The sequence below is a fragment of the Rhinoraja longicauda genome, chromosome 23, assembly GCF_053455715.1.
Source record: "Rhinoraja longicauda isolate Sanriku21f chromosome 23, sRhiLon1.1, whole genome shotgun sequence".
In the NCBI taxonomy this organism is placed as follows: Eukaryota; Metazoa; Chordata; class Chondrichthyes; order Rajiformes; family Arhynchobatidae; genus Rhinoraja; species Rhinoraja longicauda.
The window spans coordinates 2,355,304-2,380,497 of NC_135975.1; the positions used below are offsets into that span (position 1 = coordinate 2,355,304).

General features: G+C 50.8%; 1 protein-coding gene across 1 annotated transcript in view; it reads right to left on the reverse strand.

The window, feature by feature from the left end:
- Window positions 1-6,438: 6,438 nt before the first annotated feature.
- The window catches only part of prkcq (protein kinase C, theta), a 38,411-nt gene continuing 19,655 nt past the window's right edge, over window positions 6,439-25,194 (reverse strand). Inside the window, exons 8-18 of the mRNA XM_078420103.1 lie at window positions 24,526-24,655; window positions 23,655-23,764; window positions 22,425-22,524; window positions 19,043-19,200; window positions 17,247-17,420; window positions 13,912-14,003; window positions 11,953-12,015; window positions 10,437-10,575; window positions 8,598-8,786; window positions 7,746-7,874; window positions 6,439-6,982 (exon numbers count right to left, since the gene is read on the reverse strand). Of these exons, the coding sequence (XP_078276229.1) occupies window positions 6,830-6,982; window positions 7,746-7,874; window positions 8,598-8,786; window positions 10,437-10,575; window positions 11,953-12,015; window positions 13,912-14,003; window positions 17,247-17,420; window positions 19,043-19,200; window positions 22,425-22,524; window positions 23,655-23,764; window positions 24,526-24,655 (1,437 nt within the window). The 3' untranslated portion in view covers window positions 6,439-6,829. The remainder of the gene's footprint in view (window positions 6,983-7,745; window positions 7,875-8,597; window positions 8,787-10,436; window positions 10,576-11,952; window positions 12,016-13,911; window positions 14,004-17,246; window positions 17,421-19,042; window positions 19,201-22,424; window positions 22,525-23,654; window positions 23,765-24,525; window positions 24,656-25,194) is intronic.

A 25,194-nucleotide genomic window follows, 5' to 3' on the forward strand; every position in this document is an offset into this window, starting at 1 on the left:
GAGGATCCTCAGGAAAACCAACCTGCAGGAGAAGCTCATGTTGTCCTTCTATCGCTGCTCCATCGAGAGTGTGCTGGCATACTGTATAACCACATGGTATGCCAGCTGCTCAGAAAAGGACAGGAAGGCCCTTCAGAGGGTCATCACGACGGCCCAGAAGATCATCGGCTGCTCACTGCCCTCCCTGGAGCACCTGTTCAGCCTACGCTGCCTCAGTAGAGCAGGCAAAATAATAAAAGATCCATCCCACCCCGGCCACCGTCTGTTTGTTCATCTGCCCTCTGGTCGACGTTTCAGGTCGATCAAATCCCGAACAAACAGACTTAAGAACAGTTTTTACCCCAGGGCCATACGAGAACTGAACACTACCTTTGCAATAGGCAACACCGTTAAAAAATCTTGTACTTAATATAATTGTATTTTATTGTATTTATGTATTTATTTGTTTTTGCATTTATTGCATATATGTTTGTACGCACCGTCAGGATTGGCTATTTTTTAAATTTCGTTGTACTCGTTGCAATGACAATAAATGAATATTATTATTATTATTATTCCCTCCCCTACCCTAGTCATCCTACTGTTCGCATCCTTGTATCCCTTGGTTATCACCTCCTCCCCAGCCAACAATGGACCATTGTGGGCTCCACCCTTCCATGGTCACCGGTTGCCGGCCCTGCTTTGTTCTGGCCTTTTCTGACCTCCAGTTCCCTCCCCTCTACTTTCAGTCTGAAGAAGGGTCCCGACCCGAAACGTCACCTATCCATGTTCTCCAGAGACGCTGCCTGACCCGCTGAGTTACTCCAGCACTCTGAAACGTCACCTATCCATGTTCTCCACAGATGCTGCCTGACCCGCTGACTTTCTCCAGCACTTTGTGTGTATCAATCACTTTGACAGAAACATAGAAAATAGGTGCAGGAGTAGGCCATTCGGCCCTTCGAGCCTGCACCGCCATTCAATATGATCATGGCTGATCATTCAGCTCAGTATCCTGTACCTGCCTTCTCTCCATACCCCCTGATCCCTTTAGCAAAAAGGGCCACATCTAACTCCCTCTCAAATATAGCCAATGAACTGGCCTCAACTACCTTCTGTGGCAGAGAATTCCACAGACTCACCACTCTCTGTGTGAAGAAATGTTTTCTCATCTCGGTCCTAAAAGACTTCCCCCTTATCCTTAAGCTGTGACCCCTGGTTCTGGACTCCCCCAACATCGGGAACAATCTTCCCACATCTAGCCTCTCCAACCCCTTAAGAATTTTATATGTTTCTATAAGAAGGTAGACACAAGATGCTGGAGTAACTCAGCAGGTCAGGCAGCATCTCTGGAGAGAAGGAATGGGTGAAGTTTCGGGTCGAGACCCTTTCTCAGACTTTGACAGATTCGGTTTGTCTAATTATTGGCTTAAACATCAGAACACTGGCTACTAGGTGACTTTTGCAAGTGCATGGATTCCAGCAAACAAGGTTTAAGGCTGAAATAATTCATTTAAATAATGTTCACATTAATTTTTCACAATACAATGAGCAACTGACATGCAAACGATTTACATTTATACCAAAGCCAATTAACCTACAAACCTGCACGCCTTTGGAGTGTGGGAGGAAACCGGAGCACCCGGAGAAAACCCACGCGGGTCACGGGGAGAACGTACAAACTCCGTACAGACAGCGCTTGTAGTCAGGATGGAACCTGGGTCTCTGGTGCTGTGAGGCAGCAACTCTACCACTGCACCACCTCTATGAGAAAGCACTCTGACACTAATGTTGTAGATTATTTGAAGAAATGATACACTAGTGATGGGGTTATTAATTTATTGTTATTTTAGTTGATAACATGTTATCTAGGAGTATTGTGTTTACGGACTTGTTACACTGCTCATTGTTACGTTGTCGGTACATGACACTTAAACACTTGACTGCAAATCTTTGGACAGGTACATGGATAGGAAAGGTTTAGATGGATGTGGGGCAAAGGTGGGACTAGTGTAGATGGGGCATACACCGATCAGCCAAAACATTATGACCTGATGAGCCAAAACATTATGCCCACCTGCCTAATATGCTGTTGGCCCTCCGTGTGCAGCCCCATACGCAGCAGGGTGCGATGCACTGTGTATTGTGACACATTCCTCCCGTGACCACCATTAACATTTTCTGTGACTTGTGCCACAGTCGACCTTCTGTCTGTTCAGACCAGATGGGATAGCCTTCGTTGCCCTCGCGCATCGATGAGCCTTGGGAGCCCAACACCCTGTCTGTCGCCGGTTTGTGGTTTGTCCCTCCTCGGACCACTGTCGGTCGGTCGGTACTCACCACTGCTGACCGGGAGCACCCCACAAGCCTTGCCGTTTCAGAGATGCTCTGACCCAGTCGACTGGCCATAACAATTTGGCCCTTGTCAAAGTCGCTCAGGTCTTTACTCCTGCCCATTTCTCCTGCATCCAACACGTCAACTTCAAGAACTGACTGTTCACTTGCTGCCGAATATATCCCACCCCTTGACAGGTGCCATTGTAACAAGATAATCAATGTTATTCACTTCGCCTGTCAGTGGTCAGAATGTTTTGGCTGATCGGTGTATTGGATAGCCCGGGCAAGTTGGGCCAAAGGGCCTGTTTCCGAATGGTGTAATTTTATGAATTTTAATAAAATGGAAGTATTTTTAATAATCATTAGTTAGGACATCTCCGTTTCCTTCTCAACCTTACGTGCTTTCCAATCTTGACTCTGAGTTTCATAAAATACTCAAGTTCTTAATTTAAAAAAAGGTGTTTTTCCTCTTCTTGGGTTGCAAGAATTCTTAATCGTCTCGGCTTCTGGGCTGGAAAGAAATCATCTTCAATTTGGGCGGCGCAGCGATAGATTTGCACGTTCTCCCCGTGACTGCGTGGGTTTTCTCCGGGCGCTCTGGTTTCCTCCCACACTCCAAAGACGTGCAGGTTTGTAGGTTAATTGGCTCTCTGTAAATTGTCCCTAGTGTGTGTGGGAAGGAACTAGCGTGAACCGGGTGGTCGGTGGTTGGCGTGGACTCGGTGGGCCGAAGGGCCTGTTTCCAGGTTGTATCGCTAAACTATATGTATGTTGGATGTCAAGGGTCCCATTGAACTAATATCTACACTAGACGTTCGAGGTACAGCGTGGAAACAGGCCTTTCACCGTGCCGGCCAGCAATCACCCTGTACATTAGCAATATCCTACACACTCGGAACAATTTACAGAAGCCAAATTAACCTACAAACCTGCACATCATTGGAATGTGGGAGGAAACCGGAGCACCCGGAGAAAACCCACGCAGGTCACGGGGAGATCGTTCAAACTCTGCGCAGACACCAATCAATTTCATAGCAGATAGTTTGATGTGAAGATATAGACTCAAAATGCTGGAGTAACTCAGCGGGTCAGGCAGCATCTCTGGAGAACATGGATAGGTGACGTTTCACAGAGTGCTGGAGTAACTCAGCGGGTCAGGCAGCATCTCTGGAGAACATGCATAGGTGACGTTTTGGGTCGAGACCCTTCTTCAGACAGAGTCAGGGGAAGGAGAGATAGAGATGTTACATCGGACAAATGAATGAAAGATACGCAACAAGCTACAATGATCAAGGAAAGGTGGAGCCCACAATGATCCTTGATCATCATTGCCGTTTGCTTCTCTGTCATTCATGGTGAGAGGGTTAGTCAGGGTAGGCCTTTTGGCCAGAGTAGGGGAACCAAGAACCAGAGGACATAGGTTTAAGGTGAGGGGGGAAAGATCTAATGAGAATCTGAGGGGGTAACTTTTTTTTCACACAGAGGGTGGTGGGTGTATGGAACGAGCTGCCGGAGGAGGTAGTTGTGGCAGGGACTATCGCAACGTTTAAGAGACAGTTGGACAGGTACATGGATAGGACAGGTTTGGAGGGATATGGGCTAAGTTATGGCAGGTGGGACTGGAGTAGATGGGGCATGTTGGTCGGCGTGGGCAAGTTGGGCTGAAAGGCCTGTTTCCACGCTGTATCACTCTATGTGTTCTGTCGATCTACTCTGAGGCTGGGTTTTGGAGTTCTTGTTCCTTGGTTTCAACTGCCTCCGTAGAGTTGACCCCATCTCACCACCTCGATCTCTACGATCCCCTGCAGTCTCCTGTTCTGAGATCTCCGCGCCCCCTAGTTCTCATCAGGTCACAAGTGATAGGAGTAGAATTAGGCCATTCGGCCCGCCAAGTCTACTCCGCCATTCAATCATGGCTGATCTATCTCCATTCTCCTGCCTTCTCCCCATAACCCCTGACACCCGAACTAATCAAGAATCTATCTATCTCTGCCTTAAAAAAGAACGTCCTTTAATTCTGAGGCTGTGCCCTCTGGTCCTAGACTCTCCCACTAGTGGAAACATCCTCTCCACATCCACTCTATCCAAGTCCTTCACTATTTTGTATGTTTCAATGAGGCACCCCCCAACTCAACTCAAGATATTCCTACTCTTAGTATTACGCGCACTCAGTATTAAGTCCCACGCTCCAAAACCTGAAACTGCGAAGCCTGGTTCTAGACAGCCTCACAGGGGCAACATTTTAATAGACAATAGACAATAGGTGCAGGAGGAGGCCATTCGAGCCAGCACCGCCATTCAATGTGATCATGGCTGATCATTCTCAATCAGTACCCCGTTCCTGCCTTCTCCCCATACCCCCTGACTCCGCTATCCTTAAGAGCTCTATCTAGCTCTCTCTTGAATGCATTCAGAGAATTGGCCTCCACTGCCTTCTGAGGCAGAGAATTCCACAGATTCACAACTCTCTGACTGAAAAGGTTTTTCCTCATCTCCGTTCTAAATGACCTGCCCCTTATTCCTAAACTGTGGCCCCTGGTTCTGGACTCCCCCAACATTGGGAACATGTTTCCTGCCTCTAACGTGTCCAACCCCTTAATAATCTTATACGTTTCGATAAGATCTCCTCTCATCCTTCTAAATTTCACATCCTATCTGCCTAATTCGTAGGGTGCCTTTCTGCACCAGTGATATGGGTTCTGCCCTCTAGATCGTCCTCGAAGCTGGACGCTCTATGATTACCCTGATGTCTTTAGCGTTGTGTGTGTGAGGGGTGGAGGAGGAATGGTATGTGTGTGTGTGTGTGTGTGTGTGCGTGCATGCATAAGTGCATTGTGTCTACCTTCCATTTTAACCAGCATCTGCAGTTTTTTTCTCCTACCCACAACCAGTCCTCGGTCGCTCCAAGCCCCTTGATTCCGTTAGCCCTCAGAGCTCAATCTTAACGGCTTGTCCCAGTTACGCGATTTTTGAGTTGTAGCAGGTCGCCGAAATTTTCTTTTACCCGACGACAATGACCACGACAATGACCACGACAATGACCACGACAATGACCACGACAATGACCACGACAATGACCACGACAATGACCACGACAATGACCACGACAATGACCACGACAATGACCACGACAATGACCACGACAATGACCACGACAATGACCACGACAATGACCACGACAATGACCACGACAATGACCACGACAATGACCACGACAATAACCACGACAATGACCACGACAATGACCACGACAATGACCACGACAATGACCACGACAATGACGAGTCAGGTCGATACGAGTTGCTTTTTTTTGTGAAGCTAGCACCTGGCTAAGAGATTACACCGTCTTTGTGAAACATCGCGACATTCCCACGCTTACCTGACCGTCAAACTGTCACCTCCAATCTACCCGTCAAATGTCCTGATGGTAAATAAATTGGTTGAACAAAACTATCTTCTGGTATCTTCAAATGGCTTTTCTTAATTTAATATTACGTGCTTCTAAATGCATCTGCGACAACCTGGCAAACCTGGGGACAGCGTGCGACAGACAGCGCCCGCAATATGCTACGATACCTGGCCACAAGCCAGCTGTTGACGTGACAATTTCTAGCGGGTAAATCCGCTACGATTCGTTGAAGACTCCTCGCGATCGTGCCCGCGACACCCCGGCAAACGTTCGGCAACAGCCTAGTATACAACAATAACTGCAGATGCTGGTACAAATCGAAGGTATTTATTCACTACAAGCTGGAGTAACTCAGCAGGTCAGGCAGCATCTCAGGAGAGAAGGAATGGGTGACGTTTCGGGTCGAGACCCATTTCAGACTCTCCACCTATATCCTTCCTTTGTCCCGCCCCCCTGACATCAGTCTGAAGAAGGGTCTCGGCCCGAAACGTCGCCCATTCCTTCTCTCCCGAGATGCTGCCTGACCCGCTGAGTTACTCCAGCACTTTGTGAATAAATACCTTCGTCGCCAGCCTAGTCGCCGGCAGTCGCCTTAAAATCGCCTACGTAGGAGAGGCCCTTAACTCTCTCTTGAGATGAACGGAAGACACCTTCCCGGGAAACAGCGGATTCCCCCCACCCCACCCCCTCTCCCCACCCCCCCTCCACGGAAATCAAAGCTTTTAAACACAAGGATTGAAAATGTAAACATTTCTACATGCAATGTTGGCCCCTGTTCTGCAGCGACAAGGCCTGGAAATTTACAAACACCACGCGTGTAGGCCCGGACGAAACGCATCTTGTGTGTTGTCCAACGAAACAAATGGGGTGTGTTGACAGATCGCGGTCTCACACCACGGCTTGCCAAAGCGCGTGCCAGGCTACGCTGGGGGGCATATTTAACACTGGGGACCCACACTTTCATGCCACGCCATTAACACGGAGCACAGCGACAGACTGGTCCAAGGAGCTTGCAGCCATCGTGGGCAAAGCACAGACGGTCCAATTCCTCTGTGCCACACACGGGGAAGATGTTCCAGGACTCTGCTCTCCCGCCCCCCCTCGTCAAAGTGTCCGGTCCATCTTGGGGTTGGTGAAGGAGAAGTCGTTGAACATGTTCTGGTCCATGCTGTTGATCAGGGCTCTGTCCGCACACGACAGCCTCGGCTTCTCGTTCAGGAACTCCTTGTCAAAGTTGCTGCAGTCACTTGCCGACTTCTGCCGAGAAAACAAGTTAGAGATTGATCGGGTCATCCATTATCGAGTTGTAGAATCACAGAGTCACAGGGTGGGAGAGACAGGGACACAGAGTGGGAGACACAGGGACACAGGGTGGGAGAGACAGGGACACAGAGTGGGAGACACAGGGACACAGAGTGGGAGAGATAGGGACACAGAGTGGGAGAGACAGGGAGGGAGAGATAGGGACACAGAGTGGGAGAGACAGGGTGGGAGAGATAGGGACACAGAGTCACAGGGAGGGAGAGAGTCACAGGCGGCAGAGTTGCTGCCTCACAGCGACAGAGACCCAGGTTCCATCCTGACCACGGGTGCTGTCTGTATGGAGTTTGTACGTTCTCCCCGTGACCTGCGTGGGTTTTCTCCGGGTGCTCCAGTCTCCTCCCACATTCCAAACACGTACAGGTTTGTAGGTTAATTTGCTTCTGTAAAGATTGTAAATTGTCCCTAGTGTGTTGGATAGTGCTAGTGTGTGGGGATCGCTGGTTGGTGCGGACCCGGTGGGCCTATGGTTTCTGCGATGTATCTCTAAACTAAACTAAACAATGCACCCTTTCTGAGAACAGTTTTAACGTGTTCTCCACAGATGCTGCCTGACCCGCTGAGTTACTCCAGCACTCTGTGAAACGTCACCTATCCATGTTCTCCACAGATGCTGCCTGGCCCGCTGAGTTACTCCAGCACTCTGTCTGTCTTTGGTGTAAACCGGCAGCTGCAGTTCCTTCTCATTACACGTTCTTACCACGGTGGGCTTGAATGGAGCGTCAACTTCCCGGTTTTCCAGTGCTTGCCAGTTCATATCCCGGAAGAAGGCATGTTGACGAATGTTCCCTTTTATCCCCAGCCTTCTCTCGGGCTCCCTGACAAAGAGCTGAAAGAGACAAACAGGTCACCGATCACAAGGACGTTGCCTTTCAACACGGGTATCGTTCAGTCAAGCCTGTTCCTCACAGAACTTACTGAAACATAGATGCAGGAACAATGTTGGGCGAGTCCAGAACCAGGGGCCACACACAGTCTTAGAATAAAGGGGAGGCCATTTAAAACTGAGGTGAGAAGTAACATTTTCACCCAGAGAGTTGTGAATCTGTGGAATTCTCTGCCACAGAGGGCAGTGGAAGCCAAATCACTGGATGCTGCACTGACTCAATAGCAAGGATGTCCTTCCTCAAATTAGGAGACCAAACCTGCACACAATACCCCAGGTGCGGTCTCATCAATACTCCAGGTGCGGTCTATGCAACTGCAGAAGGACTTCGTTACTCCTATACTCAAATCCTCTCGTTATGATGGCCAACATGCCATTGGCTTTCTTCACTGCCTGCTGTACCTGCATGTTTACTTTCAGTGACTGGTGTACAAGGAGTCGTTGCACTTCCCCTTTACCTAATCTGACATCATTGAGATAATAATCTGCCTCCTTGTTTTTGCCGCCAAAGTGGATAACCTCACATTTATCTACATTATACTTCATCTGCCGCGCACCTGCCCACTCACTCAACCAGTCCAAGTCACCCTGCATTCTTGATGGGCCGAATGGCCTAATTCTGCTCCTGTGGCATTGGTGAGAGGAGATGTTGGAGATTGTGCTCACTTTGACCAGGATGTCTTTGCCCTCTTTGCCCAGCCAGCGTGGGTAGATGGGGTCGTCGGTGCGTATGGATTGGAAGAGCTCATCCTCGTCCCCACCACGGAATGGAGACTGTCCGATCAACATCTCGTAGAGGAGGACCCCAAAAGACCACCAGTCCACTGACACGCTGTACTTCTGCCCAAGCAGGATCTGTGCAGTGGAAGAAGTGGACACAGTCAGACCTGACACCCCACACCAGCTCACCTCAGTCAACGTGTGGGAAGGAACTGCTGATGCAGCTTGAACCCCCAAAATGGACATAAAATGCTGGAGTAACTCAGCGGGTCAGGCAGCATCTCTGGAGATACGGAATGGGTGACGTTTCGGGTCGAGACCCTTCTTCAGACTGATAAGGAACTGCAGATGCTGGTTTAAACTGAAGATAGTTGCAAAGTGCTGGTGTAACTCAGCGGGTCAGGCAGCGTCTGTGGAGAACATGGATAGGTGACGTTTCACAGAGTGCTGGAGTAACTCAGCGGGTTAGGTGGGTGACATTTCGTGTCGAGACCCTTCCTTTCATGTGTATCGAGGTACAGTGAAAAGCTTTTGTTGCGTGCTAACCAGTCAGCGGAAAGACAATACATGATTACAATCGAGCCGTCCACAGTGTGCAGATACAGGATAAAGGGAATAACGTTTAGTGCAAGGTAAAGCCAGTAAAGTCTGATCAAGGATAGTCCGAGGGTCACCAATGAGGTATATAGTAGTTCAGCACTGCTCTCTGGTTGTGGTAGGATGGTTCAGTTGCCTGATAACAGCCGGGAAGAAACTGTCCCTGAATCTGGAGGTGTGCGTTTTCACACTTCTGTACCTCTTGCCCGATGGGAGAGGGGAGAAGAGGGAGTGACCAGGGTGAGACTGGTCCTTGATGATGCTGCTGGCCTTGCCGAGGCAGCGTGAGGTGTAAATGGAGTCAGTGGAGGGGAGGTCGGTTTGTGTGATGGTCTGGGCTGCGTCCACAATTCACTGCGATTTCGTACGATCTTGGACCGAGCCAGGCCCTGACTCCGTGAGATTAGTACAGTTTAGTGATACAGCCTGCAAACAGGCCCTGTGGCCCACCGAGTCCACGCCAACCAGCGATCCCTGCACATTAACACTATCCTACACACACCACAGGGACAATTTACACATACACCAAGCCAATTAACGTGCATATTGCACGTCTTTGGAGTGGGGGAAGAAACTGAAGATCTCGGAGAAAACATACGTGGTCACGGGGAGAACGTACAAACTCCATACAGACAGCACCTGTAGTTGGAATCGAACCCGGTTCTCTGGCGCTGTGAGGCAGCAACTCTACCGCTGCCCCATCCATCTTGTCATGGGCAGCACAGTGTATGTGCTGTATGACTTTGTGACTCTATATAGAGTCTATGGTAGAGTTGCTGCCTCTTAACGCCGGAGACCCAGGTTCGATCCTGACTACGGGCGCCGTCTGTATGGAGTTTGTACATTCTCCCCGTGACCTGCGTGGGTTTTCTCCGAGATCTTCGGTTTCCTCCCACACTCCAAAGACGTGCAGGTTTGTAGGTTAATTGGCTTGGTGTATAAATAAACACATAAACAAACAAATAAACACATAAACAAACAAAAACAGTTAAATAAAGAAGAAAAAAGTTGTCTCCAGTGGGTGTAGGTTAGTGTTAATGTGCGGGGATCGCTGGTCGGCCCGGACCCGGTGGGCTGAAAGGGCCTGTTTGCACGCTGTATCTCTACACTATATCACACCCGTTCACAGCGCTATCGTGTGGCTGCGGTGTTTGGGCGCAGTAACGCGGCGCCCGTGGGTACACTGACCTCAGGAGCGATGTAGTCGGGGGTCCCACAGAACGTGCTGGTCCTTGCATCGTTGAGAATGTTCTCCTTGCACATGCCAAAGTCGGCAATCTTAATGTGACCATCTCCGTCCAGGAGGACATTGTCCAGCTTCAGGTCCCTGGAAGTACATTCGGAGGGTTTGTGAAAACAAAAACCACAGACATCTACCACCGTCTGTACATCGCAGCGAATCGTGGACTCAGCCCAGACCGTCACGCAAACCAACCTCCCCATTCCATCGACTCCATCTACACATCACGCTGCCTCGGCAAGGCCAGCACCCCAGACCATCACACAAACCAACCTCCCCCTTCCATCGACTCCATCTACACCTCATGCTGCCTCGGCAAGGCCAGCAGCCCAGACCGTCGCACAAACCAACCTCCCCTTCCATCAACTCCAACAACGCAGAGCGGCACGGTGGCGCAGCGGTAGAGTTGCTGCCTTACAGCGAATGCAGCGCCGGAGACCCGGGTTCGATCCCGACTACGGGCGCCGTCTGTACGGAGTTTGTACGTTCTCCCCGTGACCTGCATGGGTTTTCTCCAAGATCTTCGGTTTCCTCCCACACTCCAAAGACGTGCAGGTTTGTAGGTTCATTGGCTGGGCAAATGTAAAAATTGTCCCTAGTGGGTGTAGGATAGTGTTATTGTGTGCGGGGATCGCTGGGCGGCGTGGACCCGGTGGGCCGAAGGGCCTGTTTCTGCGCTGCATCTCTAAATCTAAAAAATCTACACCTCACGCTGCCTCGGCAAGGCCAGCAGCATCATCAAGGACCAGTCTCACCCCCGGCCACTCCCTCTTCTCCCCTCTCCCATCGGGCAAGAGGTACAGAAGTGTGAAAACGCACACCTCCAGATTCAGGGACACCTCCAGATTCTACCTCATAAGGGGGGGAGCCTGAAAACCATGACCTCCTGGTTCAGGAACAGCTTCTTCCCGGCTCTTGACGCATCCTGTGCGCACTTACCTCACCACCAAACCTCTACGGACATCGCAATACTATGGTTGCCCTTCCTACGGTTTATTTTAGCCCCATCATGCTCCAGTTTACTGAGAATATCTGATCATTTATACAGAGTCATACAGTGTGGAAACAGGCCCTTCAGCCCAACTTGCCCACACCGACCAACATGTCCCATCTACACCAGTTCCCACCTGCCTGCGTTTGGCCCATTTCTCCCTCTAAACCTGCCCTATCCATGTACCTGTCTAAATAGTTTGTAAACATTGCGATAGTCCCTGCCTCAACTATCTCCTCAGGCAGCTCGTTCCACACACCCACCGCCCTCTAGCACCTGTGAAAATGTTGCCCCTCTGATTACTGTTGTCTTTCCCCCCCCCTCAACTTAAACCTCTGTTATCTTTTTCCTGATTCTCCTTCTCTGAACCCAATGGTTCAATGGGTACATTGGGCATTGTATTTACGTGGTTGAATCCACAAATAAAATCCAAGCATGATACAACAACACGCGTGTTCTAGGGCTCCAGTTACCTGTAAATGATGCCCCTGGAGTGGAGAAACTGGAGACCACAGATGATTTCAGCTGCGTAGAACCTGCAAAGAGATTTATCTTGGTGAATGTAATAACAATTAAACCTTTAGTCAGAGGGTGGTGAATCTGTGGGATTATTTGCCACAGACGGGCTGTGGAGGCCACAAGTCAGTGGATATTCTTAAGGCGGAGATTGACAGATTCTTGATTAGTGCGGGTGTCAGGGGTTATGGGGAGAAGGCAGGAGAATGGGGTTGAGAGGGAGAGAAGGAGGAAGGCCAGGCCTGGGACCTTCCATCGCCCGGCAGGGGTTTCAAAAGTCGGGAGCCTCGATCGCCTCGAAGCAGCAGTTTGACTGCCTGACTGCGGAGAAGAACAGAGGAGGAGATAAGACTTTTCTTTGCCCTCCATCACAGTGAGGGTGTGCCTGGAGGAATCACTGTGATGGTTGTCTGTGTTAAACTTATGTAATTGTGTGTCTTGTGCCCTTTATTGTTTATGACTGCATGGTAACGACAATTTCATTCAAATCTAATTTTGAATGGCAATAAAAGCTATTTGAATTTGAATTTAGATCAGCCATGATTGAATGGCAGAGTAGACCTGATGGGCCGAATGGTTTAAAATTCTACTCCTCGAACTTATGAAAAGCAGAGGGCGGAACAGAGGGGCAGCTGAAAGCTCCAGGGACCCGGGTTCCATCCTGACTACGGGCGCTGTCTGTACCCAGTTTGTACGTTCTCCCCGTGACCTGCGTGGGTTTCCTTCCACATCCCAAAGACGTGTACGTACGAATGTGTAGGTTAATTGTCCCTCTGTAAATTGCCCCGAGTGTATAAGGAGTGGATGAGAAAGTGGGATAACATGGAACTGGTGTGAGCGGGTGATTTTACTTTAGACTTTCGAGATGCAGCTCAGAATGAGGCTTTTGGCCTACTGAGTCCGTGCCGACCAGCGAACACTAGTCTTCTTCAGACTGACCCTTCTTCAGACTGACCAGCAACACTTTAGGGACAATTTCCAGAAGCCAATAGCTTGACTGATAATCGCTGGTCGGCATGCATTCAGTGGGCCAAAGGGCCTGTTTCCACACAGCATCTCTAAACATCTCTAAACTAAACCAGTTTAACTGGCAAGGCCAGCAGCATAATCAGAGTCACAGAGTGATACAGTGTGGAAACAGGCCCAACTTGCCCACACCAGCCAACAATGTCCCAGCTACACTAGTCCCACCAGCCTGCGCTTGGTCCATATCCCTCCAAACCTGTCCTATCCATGTACCTGTCCAACTGTTTCTTAAACCTTCTTCAGTCTGAAGAAGGGTCTCGACCCGAAACGTCACCCATTCCTTCTCTCCTGAGATGCTGCCTGACCCGCTGAGTTACTCCAGCATTTTGTGAATAAATACCTTCGATTTGTAGCAGCATCTGCAGTTATTTTCTTACACTACCTGCTGCTCCACTGCGATTTCTCCTCAAAGTATGTCCACTTTGAAGAAGTTCTCCTCCTCTCTTCGACGAGAGTTTAGCAACATGCTCTCTCGTTGCCCCCCCCTCTGTGATTTCTCCTGCCCTCCTGCTCTACGACCACATTTTGACCCATCAGTCTGAAGAAGGGTCTCGACGCGAAACGTCGCCCATTCCTTCTCTCCTGAGATGCTCCCTGACCCGCTGAGTTACTCCAGCATTTTGTGAATAAGTACCTTCAATTTGTACCAGCATCTGCAGTTATTTAGTTATTTTCTTACACTTAAACCTTGTGATTGTCCCTGCCTCAACTACCTCCTCTGGCAGCTCGTTCCATACACCCACCACCCTCTGTGTGGATAGGTTACCCCTCAGATTCCTATTAATTTTTTTCCCCTTCACCTTGAACCCATGTCCTCTGGTCCTCGATTCCCCGACTCTGGGCAAGAGTCCAGGATGACGATAAGAGACCGGGATGACGATGCAACTCACGTGGCTCTTGGTACTTCAAACTTCTGGCAGCTTTGGATGTGAAACATCAGGTCACCTCCGTTCAGGTACTCCATCACAAAGAACAGGTTCTCCTGGGCAAAGTAGGAATCAGAGCATCAGTACCTTCAGATAGACACAAAATGCTGGAGTATCTCAGCGGGTCAGGGGGCATCTCAGGAGAGAAGGAATGGGTGACGTTTCGGGTCGAGACCCTTCTTTAGACTGGTCAGTATTCGGTGCTGGGCCCGTTACTGTTTGTCATCTCGTTCCATGATTTGGATGAGAACATATATGGCCAGATTAGCAAGTTTGCAGATGACACTGTCGTGGGTGGTTTAGCAGATTGTGAAGATGGTTGTGAAAGATTGCAGCTGGATCTTGATCGATTGGCCAGGTGGGCTGAGGAATGGTTGATGGAATTTAATACAGAGAAATGTGAGGTGTTGCACTTTGGGAAGACTAACAAGAGCAGGACCTTCACAGTGAATGGTAGGGCTCTGGGGAATGTTATAGAGCAGAGGGATCTAGGAGTACAGGTGCATGGTTCCTTGAAGGTGGAATTGCAGGTAGATAGGGTGGTCAAAAAGGCTATTGGCTGATTGGCCTTCATCAGTCAGAGTATTGAGTATAGAAGTTGGGAGGTCACGTTGCAGTTGTATAAGACGTTGGTGAGACCGCATTTAGAGTATTGTGTTCAATTCTGGGCACCATGTTATAGAAAAGATGTCGTCAAGCTGGAAAAGGTTCAGAAAAGATTTACGAGGATGTTGCCAGGATTAGAGGGTGTGAGCTACAGGGAGAGGTTGAGCAGGCTGGGTCTCTATTCCTTGGAGCGCAGGAGGATGAGGGGCGATCTTATAGAGGTGTACAAAACCATGAGAGGAATAGATCGGGTAGATGTACAGAGTCTCTTGCCCAGAGTAGGTGAATCGAGGACCAGAGGACATGGGTTTAAGGTGAAGGGGAAAAGATTTAATAGGAATCTGAGGAGTAACTTTTTCCACACAGAGGGTGGTGGGTGTGTGGAACGAGCTGCCAGAGGAGGTAGTTGAGGTAGTTAGCATTGCAACATTTAAGAAACATTCAGACAGGTACATGGATAGGACAGGTTTGGAGGGATCAGGGCCAAACGCAGGCAGGTGGGACTAGTATAGATGGGGCATGTTGGTCGGTGTGGGCAAGTTGGGCCGAAGGGCCTGTTCCGGTGCAGTACTGTTCTGTAAAGTGCAGGAGTCATCGAGCAGTTCAGGCAGCATCTGTGGAGTACATGGCGTTTGGTCTCGATACTCGAAGGGCCTGTTTCCATGCTGTATGGCTGGGTGGTGCAGTGGGTGATGAGGTGAGGGGAGAGTAATGCCGCTGGTTGGAAGGGCCGATCAGACCGGGGGGTCCTGTGGTCAGTGACTCATCCTCTGCTCAGTTTCCACGCACGTGTGTGCTCTAAACCCAGAGGGACTGTCGGCGCTCTAAATCAGCCACGCTCGTGAGTAATTCACACCCACGGCAGACTTTGCTGGCATTTAACGAGGAAACCAAAAGGTCAAAGCCATGGGCCAAACTTCCCCTCGTCTCTGTGGCAGAGCGGAATCATTTTGTAAATTAAATAAAACTTACTTTACGTACAGCAACACTTTCAAATGACAAACAACGCAAGGCACTAAGTGTCCATGCTGTAAACAACACCACATTCATCATGCCCAGACCATCATACAACCAACCTCCCTTCCACCGACTCCATCTACACCTCACGCTGCCTCGGCAAGGCCAGCAGCTCAGACCATCATACAACCAACCTCCCTTCCACCGACTCCATCTACACCTCACGCTGCCTCGGCAAGGCCAGCAGCCCAGACCATCATACAACCAACCTCCCTTCCACCGACTCCATCTACACCTCACGCTGCCTCGGCAAGGTCAGCAGCCCAGACCATCATACAACCAACCTCCCTTCCACCGACTCCATCTACACCTCACGCTGCCTCGGCAAGGCCAGCAGCCCAGACCATCATACAACCAACCTCCCTTCCACCGACTCCATCTACACCTCACGCTGCCTCGGCAAGGCCAGCAGCCCAGACCATCATACAACCAACCTCCCTTCCACCGACTCCATCTACACCTCACGCTGCCTCGGCAAGGCCAGCAGCCCAGACCATCACACAAACCAACCTCCCCTTCCACCGACTCCATCTACACCTCACGCTGCCTCGGCAAGGCCAGCAGCATCATCAAGGACCAGTCTCACCCCGGCCACTCCCTCTTCTCCCCTCTCCCATCGGGCAAGAGGTACAGAAGTGTGAAAACGCCCACCTCCAGATTCAGGAACAGTTTCTTCCCGGCTGTTATCAGGCAACTGAACCATCCTACCACAACCAGAGAGCAGTGCTGAACTACTATCTACCTCATTGGTGATCCTCGGACTATCCTTGATCGATCTTTACTGGCTTTACCTTGCACTAAACGTTATTCCCTTATCCTGTATCTGTATACTGTGGACGGCTCGATTGTAATCATGTAATGTCTCTCCGCTGACTGGTTAGCGCGCAACAAAAGCTTTTCACTGTACCCCGGTACACGTGACAATAAACTAATCTGATCTAAACTGAACAGATCCAAGCAAGGTTTGGCTGCTATCTATTGATTACACAGGAGATAGAGCTGCTGCCTCACAGCGCCAGACAACCGGGTTCGATCCTGACTGCGGGCGCTGTCTGTACGGAGTTTGCACGTTCTCCCTGTGACCGCCTGGGTTTTCTCCGGGTGCTCCGGTTTCCTCCCACATCCCAAAGACGTGCAGGTTAACACACGAGGAGTGTTTGTCGGCACTGGGCCTGTACTCGCTGGAGTTTAGAAGGATGAGGGGGGACCTCATTGAAACTTGCCGAATAGTGAAAGGCCTGGATAGAGTGGGTGTGGAGAGGAAGTTTCCACTAGTGGGAGAGTCCAGGACCAGAGGGCACGGCCTCAGAATTCAAGGACGTTCCTTTAGGAAGGAGATGAGGAGGAACTTCTTCAGCCAGAGGGTGGTGGATCTATGGAATTCTTTGCCACAGACGGCTGTGGTGGCCAAGTCAGCGGATATTTTTAAGACAGAAATAGATAGATTCTTGGGCCCCCTAGTGTGTACTGGGTGTGGATTAGTACGGGTGGCAGGGGATATGGGGAGAAGGCAGGAGAATGGGGTTGGGAGGGAGAGATAGATCAGCCATGATTGAATGGCGGAGTAGACTTGATGGGCCGAATGGCCTAATTCTGCTCCTAGCACGTGAACTTGGAATAGATGAGATGCAGTTGGGTGATTTTTCATGGGACGTGGTTTGTTGAAGGCTTCCTACCTTGGTTTGGAATGTGCAGTAGAGATGTGTGAGAAATGGGTGCTCCCAGGCCAGGGAGAGGACTCGCTTCTCCACCATGGTGCATTCCACGTCATCGTCCATCAGAACCACGTCCTTCTTCAAAGCCTTGATGGCAAAGAACTCATTCCTGCCCTTCAACTCCGCTAGGAAGACCTGGACACACGACCACAGGAGACACGAGCAACATCATCAGCTTGGGTTAAACAAACTTGATTGATTGATTGATTGATTGATTGATTGATTGATTGATTGATTGATTGATTGAGTGAGTGAGTGAGTGAGTGAATGAATGAGTGAGTGAATGAATGAGTGAATTAATGAATGAATGAGACTTGACTCCAGAACCAGGGGCCACACGGTCTAAGAATAAAGGGGAGGCCATTTAAAACTGAGGTGAGGAAAAACCTTTCCACCCAGAGAGTTGTGAATTTGTGGAATTCTTTGCCACAGAGGGCAGTGGAGGCCAATTCACTGGATGGATTTAAAAGAGAGTTAGATAGAGCTCTAGGGGCTAGTGGAATCAAGGGATATGGGGAGAAGGCAGGCACGGGTTACTGATTGTGGATGATCAGCCATGATCACAGTGAATGATGGTGCTGGCTCGAAGGGCCCAATGGCCTCCTCCTGCACCTGTTTTCTTTGTTGATTGTCACAGGTGGCAAGTCACGGTGATATTCTTTGTTTGCACACACAAGGTATGCAAAGAGTCTCCACATAAAGGGCGCCGACAAAGAATCCCGTGGCAGGTGTTGCTTTGTTCTCTCCCCCCCCCCCTGAAGTTAAGACCAAGAATAGTATTGAATAGAAGAGCAAAGAATGTTTAATTGCCAATTGTACTGACAATGGAACAGTTAAACACTTACTTGCAGCAGCATTTCTCTGGAGGCCCAGCGGTAGGATTGCTGCCTCACAGCACCAGAGACCCGGGTTCCATCCTGACTACGGGTGCTGTCTGTCTGTGTGGAGTTTGCACTTTCTCCCTGAGACCGCATACGGTGCTCCGGTTTCCTTCCACATCCCAAAGACGTGTGTGTAGGATAGTGTTAGTGGGCGGGGGGGTGGGGGGTAATCGCTGGTCGGCGTGGGATCGGTGGGCCGAGTGGCCTGTTTACTCGCTGTATGTCTAAACTAAACTAAAGCTTTTCACTGTACCTCGGTACACCTGACGATAAACTGTACTAAACTAAACTAAACAGACACTGGATGAAGGGAATAACGTTTAGTACAAGATAGGGTCGCCAACTTCCTCACTCCCAAATAAGGGACAAGGTGACATCACCGCCCCGCGCCCCACGTGACCTCACCCAGCCAGCGGCCATGTGCTCCCGCTCCACCAATGGCGGCCGCACGGGCCGGGAGACGGGTTACTACGCAGCCTCCGTTAGGCGACACCTGGGCCTCCGAGCCTCCAAAGCCCGGGCCTACAGCGCCCGGGCCTACAGCGCCCGGGCCTACAGCGCCCGGGCCTACAGCGCCCGGGCCTACAGCGTCCGGGCCTACAGCGTCCGGGCCTACAGCGTCCGGGCCTACAGCGTCCGGGCCTACAGCGTCCGGGCCTACAGCGCCCCCCGGGGCCTAATATGGGACAAGGGCGGTCCCGTACTGGACAAACCAATTTAGCCCAAAATAGGGGTGTCCTGGATAATACGGGACCGTCGACAACCCTAGTCCAAGGCAAAGTCCAGTAAAGTCCGATTAAAGGCAGTCTGCGGATCTCCAGTGAGGTCGAGGCTTTGGCCGGGACTGCTCAGGGTGAGCTGGGGTAATCTCCTTACCTTTCCAAAGCTGCCTTTCCCCAACAACTTGTGCAGGGTGAAGTCATCGACGGCGAACTTGTGCTGATCAATGCTGGGGGGATCCTCGTAGATGGGCGAGTCCGGAGGGCTGCTCTGCCCCTCTTCCGAAGGAGTTTCCCAGCTGATTCCTTGCACCTCTGGGGAAAATGATTTTAGTTTAAGGTAGACACAAAATGCTGGAGTAACTCAACAGGTCAGGCAGCATTGGGGAAGTCCAGAACAAGGGGTCACAGTTTAAGGATAAGGGTCTTTTAGGACCGAGATGAGAAAGTTTTTTTTCACACAGAGAGTGGTGAATCTGTGGAATTCTCTGCCACAGAAGGTAGTTGAGGCCAGTTCATTGGCTATATTTAAGAGGGAGTTAGATGTGGCCCTTGTGGCTAAAGGGATCAGGGGGTATGGAGAGAAGGCAGGTACGGGATACTGAGTTGGATGATCAGCCATGATCATATTGAATGGCGTTTCTATGTTTCTATGCAACTTGGGAGAGAAGGAATGGGTGACGCTTTAACCCGAAACGTCCCCATTCCTTCTCTCCAGAGATGCTGCCTGACCCGCTGAGTTACTCCAGCATTTTGTGTCTACGTTCAATTTAAACCAGCATCTGCAGATTTATTTCCTATCATTTTAATCTAGTTCAGTTTAGAGATACAGCGCGGAAATAGGCCCTTCGGCCCACCGTGTCCACACCGACCAGCGATCCCCGCACGCTAACACTATCCTACACACACAGGGGACAATTTACATTTACACCAAGCCAATTAACCTACAGACCTGTACGTTTTTCGAGTGTGGGTGGAAACCGGAGCGCCCGGAGAAAACCCACGCAGGTCACGGGGAGAACGTACAAACTCCGTACAGACAGCGCCCTTAGTCAGGATGGAACCCGGGTCTCTGGCGCTGTGAGGCAGCAACTCTATCACTCGCCAGGCTTTGTCTCGCCTCCAGCTTTCTCGCCCCCCCTACTACAATCAGTCTGAAGAAGGGTCCCCACCCTTCCATGCCCTGCTGCCCGATCTGCTGAGGTCCTCCAGCACTTTGTGATCTACGCATGATTCCAACATCTGCAGTTCCTTGTGTCTACTTTTGTAAAACTCTTTGCTCTTCTGGAACTGGCCACTTGGGGGAGGTAGAGGACACGAACACAACCTGCGAATGCGTTTCCCCTCGAAGGTAGACACAGAGTGCTGGAGTAACTCAGCGGGTCAGGCAGCATCTGTGGAGAGAAGGAATGGGCGACGTTTTGGGTCAAGATCCTTCTTCAGACTCTGATCCAAAACGTCACCCATTCCTTCTCTCCAGAGATGCCGCCTGTCCCACTGAGTTACTCCAGCGTTTTTGTGTCCACCTCCGGTGTAAACCACCATCTACAGTTCCTTCCCACACAATATATTCCTTCCCTCCATCCAGAGACCAGCAGACAAGTGGCACTTGGGGTCGCCAACTATCTCACTCCCAAATACGGGACAAGGTGACGTCACCACCTCGCGCCCCACGTGACCTCACCCAGCCAGCGGCCACGTGCTCCCGCACCACCAACGGCGGCCGCCCGGGCCGGGAGGCGGGTTGCTACGCAACCTCTGCTCGGCGAACACACTCCGTTATCCTATACTGTTGTCTGGACCCACAGCGTCTGGGCCTGCAGCGCCCCCCGGCCTAAAGGGCCTCCCGGGCCTACAGAACCCCCACCCCCCGGGACCACAGCGCCCCCCCGGGCCCACAGCGCCCCCCCGGGCCCACAGCGCCCCCCCCGGGCCCACAGCGCCCCCCCGGTCCCACAGCGCCTCCCCGGGCCCACAGCACCCCCCCCCCTGGCCCACAGCACCCCCCCACCGGGCCCAATACGGGACAAGGGCGGTCCCATACGAGGCAAACCAATTTAGCCCAATATATAGGATGCTCTGGCTAATACGGGACAGTTGGCAACCATAGACAGAACCATTGGCAATGTTGCCAACCTTACAACACAGACCTGTCAGGAAGTGACTGATATTAAGCCAAGCGATCGTGAGTTTGCCCAATAACTGACACTTCAGACTTCAGACTTTAGGATTTAGCGTGGAAACAGGCCCTTCGGCCCACCGGGTCCGTGCCGACCAACGATCTACCACACTAGCACTATCCTGCACTCACTAGGGACAATTTAAAATGATACAGAAGCCAATTAACCTACAATCCTGTACGTCTTTTGAGTGTGGGAGGAAACTGGAGCACTCCCAGAGAAAACCCACGCGGTCATAGAGCCACAGAGTGGAAACAGGCCCTTCGGCCCAACTTGCCCACACCGGCCAACGTGCCCCAGCTACACTAGTCCCGCTTGCCTGCATTTGGTCCATATCCCTCCAAACTTGTCCTATCCTTGTAACGTAGAGAACGTACAAACTCCGTACGGACAGCACCCGTAGTCAGGATCGAACCCGGGTCCCTGGCGCTGGGAGGCGGCAGCTCTACCACTGCGCCACCGTGCTGATCCTACAAGATGGGACTCTATGGAACATCAGACCTTCGGCCTGCAATGTCTGGGATATCCCACCACCTGCTACAGGGGTGGAGAATTCCAAAGATTGACTATCCTTTGAGAGAAGAAATTCTGTATCTCCATTTTAAATAACAGTCCCCTTATCTGGCATTTATGGTCACTTGTTCATAACTCTCCCACTGGTGGAAAAGTCCCAATTTATCCATTTGTACGAAGTCACCTCTTTGGGTGGCACGGTGGCGCAGCGGTAGAGTTGCTGCCTCACAGCGCCAGGGACCCGGGTTCGATCCTGACCACGGGCGCCGTCTGTACGGAGTTTGTACGTTCTCCATGTGACCTGCGTGTGTTTTCTCCGAGATCTCCGGTTTCCCCTGATTGAGAATGATCAGCCATGATCACATTGAATGGCGGTGCTGGCTCGAAGGGCCGAATGGCCTCCTCCTGCACCTATTGTCTATTATACTCCAAAGACGTACAGGTTTGTCGGTTAAGGGTAGACGCAAAATGCTGGAGTAACTCAGCGGGTCTGGCAGCATCTCAGGAGAGAAGAAATGGGTGACGTTTCGGGTCGAGGTTTTGGGTCGGAGTCTGAAGAAGGGTCTCGACCCGAAACGTCACCCATTCCTTCTCTCCAGAGATGCTGCCTGTCCCGCTGAGTTACTCCAGCATTTTGTGTCTACCGTCGATTTAAACCAGCATCTGCAGTTGTTTTCCCTAGGTTTGTAGGTTAATTGGCTTGGTATAAATGTTAAAAAAAATAATTGTGCCTAGTGTGTGTAAGATAGTGTTAATGTGCGGGGATCGCTGGTCGGCGCGGCCTCGGTGGGCCGAAGGGCCTGTTTCCGCGCTGTATCTCTCAACTAAACGAGACGCTACAGGTACCTTTCACCGATGCTGTGGGTTTCAGATCCTCTGTTGGTTTCTCGTAAATGGCAACTGGTCCTTCTCGACTGATGCCCTCGTTGTCACGTTGATTACGTGCCTGAATCGAAGAGACACAGAAACTGGCCGTCAAAGACTCAGTGTCCACCGGCAACAAGACTTGGGACTGGGATAGAAAAATACTTCACGAATAGTGAGTGGCCATGGATAGAGTGGATGTGGAGAGGATGTTTCCACTAGTGGGAGAGTCTAGAACCAGAGGGCACAGCCTCAGAATTAAAGGATGTTCCTTTAGGAAGGAGATGAGGAGGAATTTCTTTAGTCAGAGTTCGTTGCCACAGACCGCTGTGGAGGCCAAGTCAATGGATATTTTTAAAGTTTCTTGATTAGTGCGAGTGTCAGGGGTTATGGGGGGAAGGCAGGAGAATGGGATTGAGAGGGAAAGATAGATTGAATGGTGGAGAAGACATGATGGGCTGAATGGCCTAATTCTGCTCCTGTCACTTATCAAAAAAAAGTGTAAGGGGCACAATGAGGTAGATTGGAAGATCGGGGATAATTCCTTCATGTGCGAGAGGCATTGGATGCAGTGTCAGTTTAGTTTATTGTCATGTGTACCGAGGTACAGTGAAAAGCCTTTGATACATGATAAGGGAATAACAAGGTAAAGCCAGCAAAGTCCGATCAAGGATAGTCCGAGGGCCACCAATAAGCTAAATAGTAGAAACATGGAAAATAGGTGCAGGAGGAGGCCATTTGGCTCGTCGAGCCAGCACCGCACTGCTCAGCAGTTCCACTCCGCCTTCTGGTTGTGGTAGGATGGTTCAGTTGCCTGATAACAGCCGGGAAGAAACTGTCCCTGAATCTGGAGGTGTGCGTTTTCACACTTCTGTACCTCTTGCCCGATGGGAGAGGGGAGAAGAGGGAGTGGCCGGGGTGAGATTGGTTCGTGATTATGCTGCTGGCCTTGCCGAGGCAGCGTGAGGTGTAGATGGAGTCGGTTGAAGAGGAGGTTGGTTTGTGCGATGGTCTGGGCTGCTGGCCTTGCCGAGGCAGCGTGAGGTGTAGATGGAGTCGGTGGAAGGGAGGTTGGTTTGTGTGATGGTCTGGGCTGCGTCCACAATTCCCTGCGGTTTCTCGCGGTCTTGGATTGGGGCAAGTTCGCGACTGGAGAGGTTGCACGGGTGATGGTCGGGGAAGGCAGGAAGCTATCAGCGAGTCTGTCCGTACCTGCTGATCGCTCTCTATCTGGGCCAGGGCTTCTGCCATCATCTTCTGGTTCACCCCACACAGGTTGGCCACTTTGTTCTGACACTTGTGGTGGACGTTCATCCCACATTCTGTCCGAGAGAGAAACAGACAGAGTGTTTTCACCAATGGAGCTCGTTCCCCCAACCTCACCACTGCCTCGGATGCTACTCGATTGGCCAAGTCAATAGGTGTAGGAGTAGGCCATTCAGCCCCCTCGAGCCAGCACCGCCATTCACCACGATCATGGCAGATCATCCAAAATCAGTACCCCGTTCCTGCTTTCTCCCCATATCCCTTGATTCCATTAGCCCTAAGAGCTAAATCCAACTCGCTCTTGAATGCATTCAGTGAATTGGCCTCCACTGCCTTCTGTGGCAGAGAATTCCACAGGTTCACAACTCTCTGGTTGAAAAAGTTGGTTGAAAAAGTTTTTCCTCATCTCAGTCCAAAATGGCCTCCCCCTTATTCTTCAACTGTGACCCCTGATTCTGGACTCCCCCAACATGGTGAACATTTTTCCAGCATCTCGCCTGTCCAATCCCTTCATAATTTTATATGTTTCTATAAGATCCCCTCTCATCGTTCTAAATTCCATTCGACCGGGGTAACTCAGCGGGTCAGGCAGCATCTGTGGAGAACATGGATAGGTGACGTTTGACAGAGTGCTGGAGTAACTCAGCGGGTCAGGCAGCATCTGTGGAGAACATGGATAGGTGACGTTTCACAGAGTGCTGGAGTAACTCAGCGGGTCAGGCAGCATCTGTGGAGAACATGGATAGGTGACGTTTCACAGAGTGCTGGAGTAACTCAGCGGGTCAGGCAGCATCCACAGAACAACCTGCATATTTACCTTCACACTTTAACCCCTGCCTTGCCAGGCCCCAGAGTAGAGTCCCACAGTGTTCGCAGAAGGTCGGACTCATGTAGTTGTAGACTTTAAATCTGTGCGGCATGTCAATCTTAAACCTCTCCTTGTGAAACTGGAAGGCAAAGGAGTGAGATGATGGTTAGTGAAAACATGAGAAAGAGAGATTGTTTAGTTGAGTTTAGATAAACAGCATGGAAACAGGCCATTCGGCACATCGAGTCCATAGGTTATAGGAGCAGATAAAACCTAAACCTAGATCTGTCACGCTACAATGCTGAGAACTACATTGATCAGCCAAAACATTATGCCCACCTGCCTAATATGCTGTTGGTCCTCCGTGTGCAGCCCCATACGCAACAGGGTGCGATGCACTGTGTATTGGGACACATTCCTCCTGTGACCACCATTAATGTCGGTTCGGACCAGACGGGATAGCCTTCGTTGCCCTCGCGCATCGATGAGCCTTGGGCGCCCAACACCCTGTCTGTTGCCGGTTTGTGGTTTGTCCCTCCTTGGACCACTGTCGGTCGGTACTCACCACTGCTGACCGGGAGCACCCCACAAGCCTTGCTGTTTCAGAGATGCTCTGACCCAGTCGTCTGGCCAGAACAATTTGGCCCTTGTCAAAGTCGCTCAGGTCTTTACTCCTGC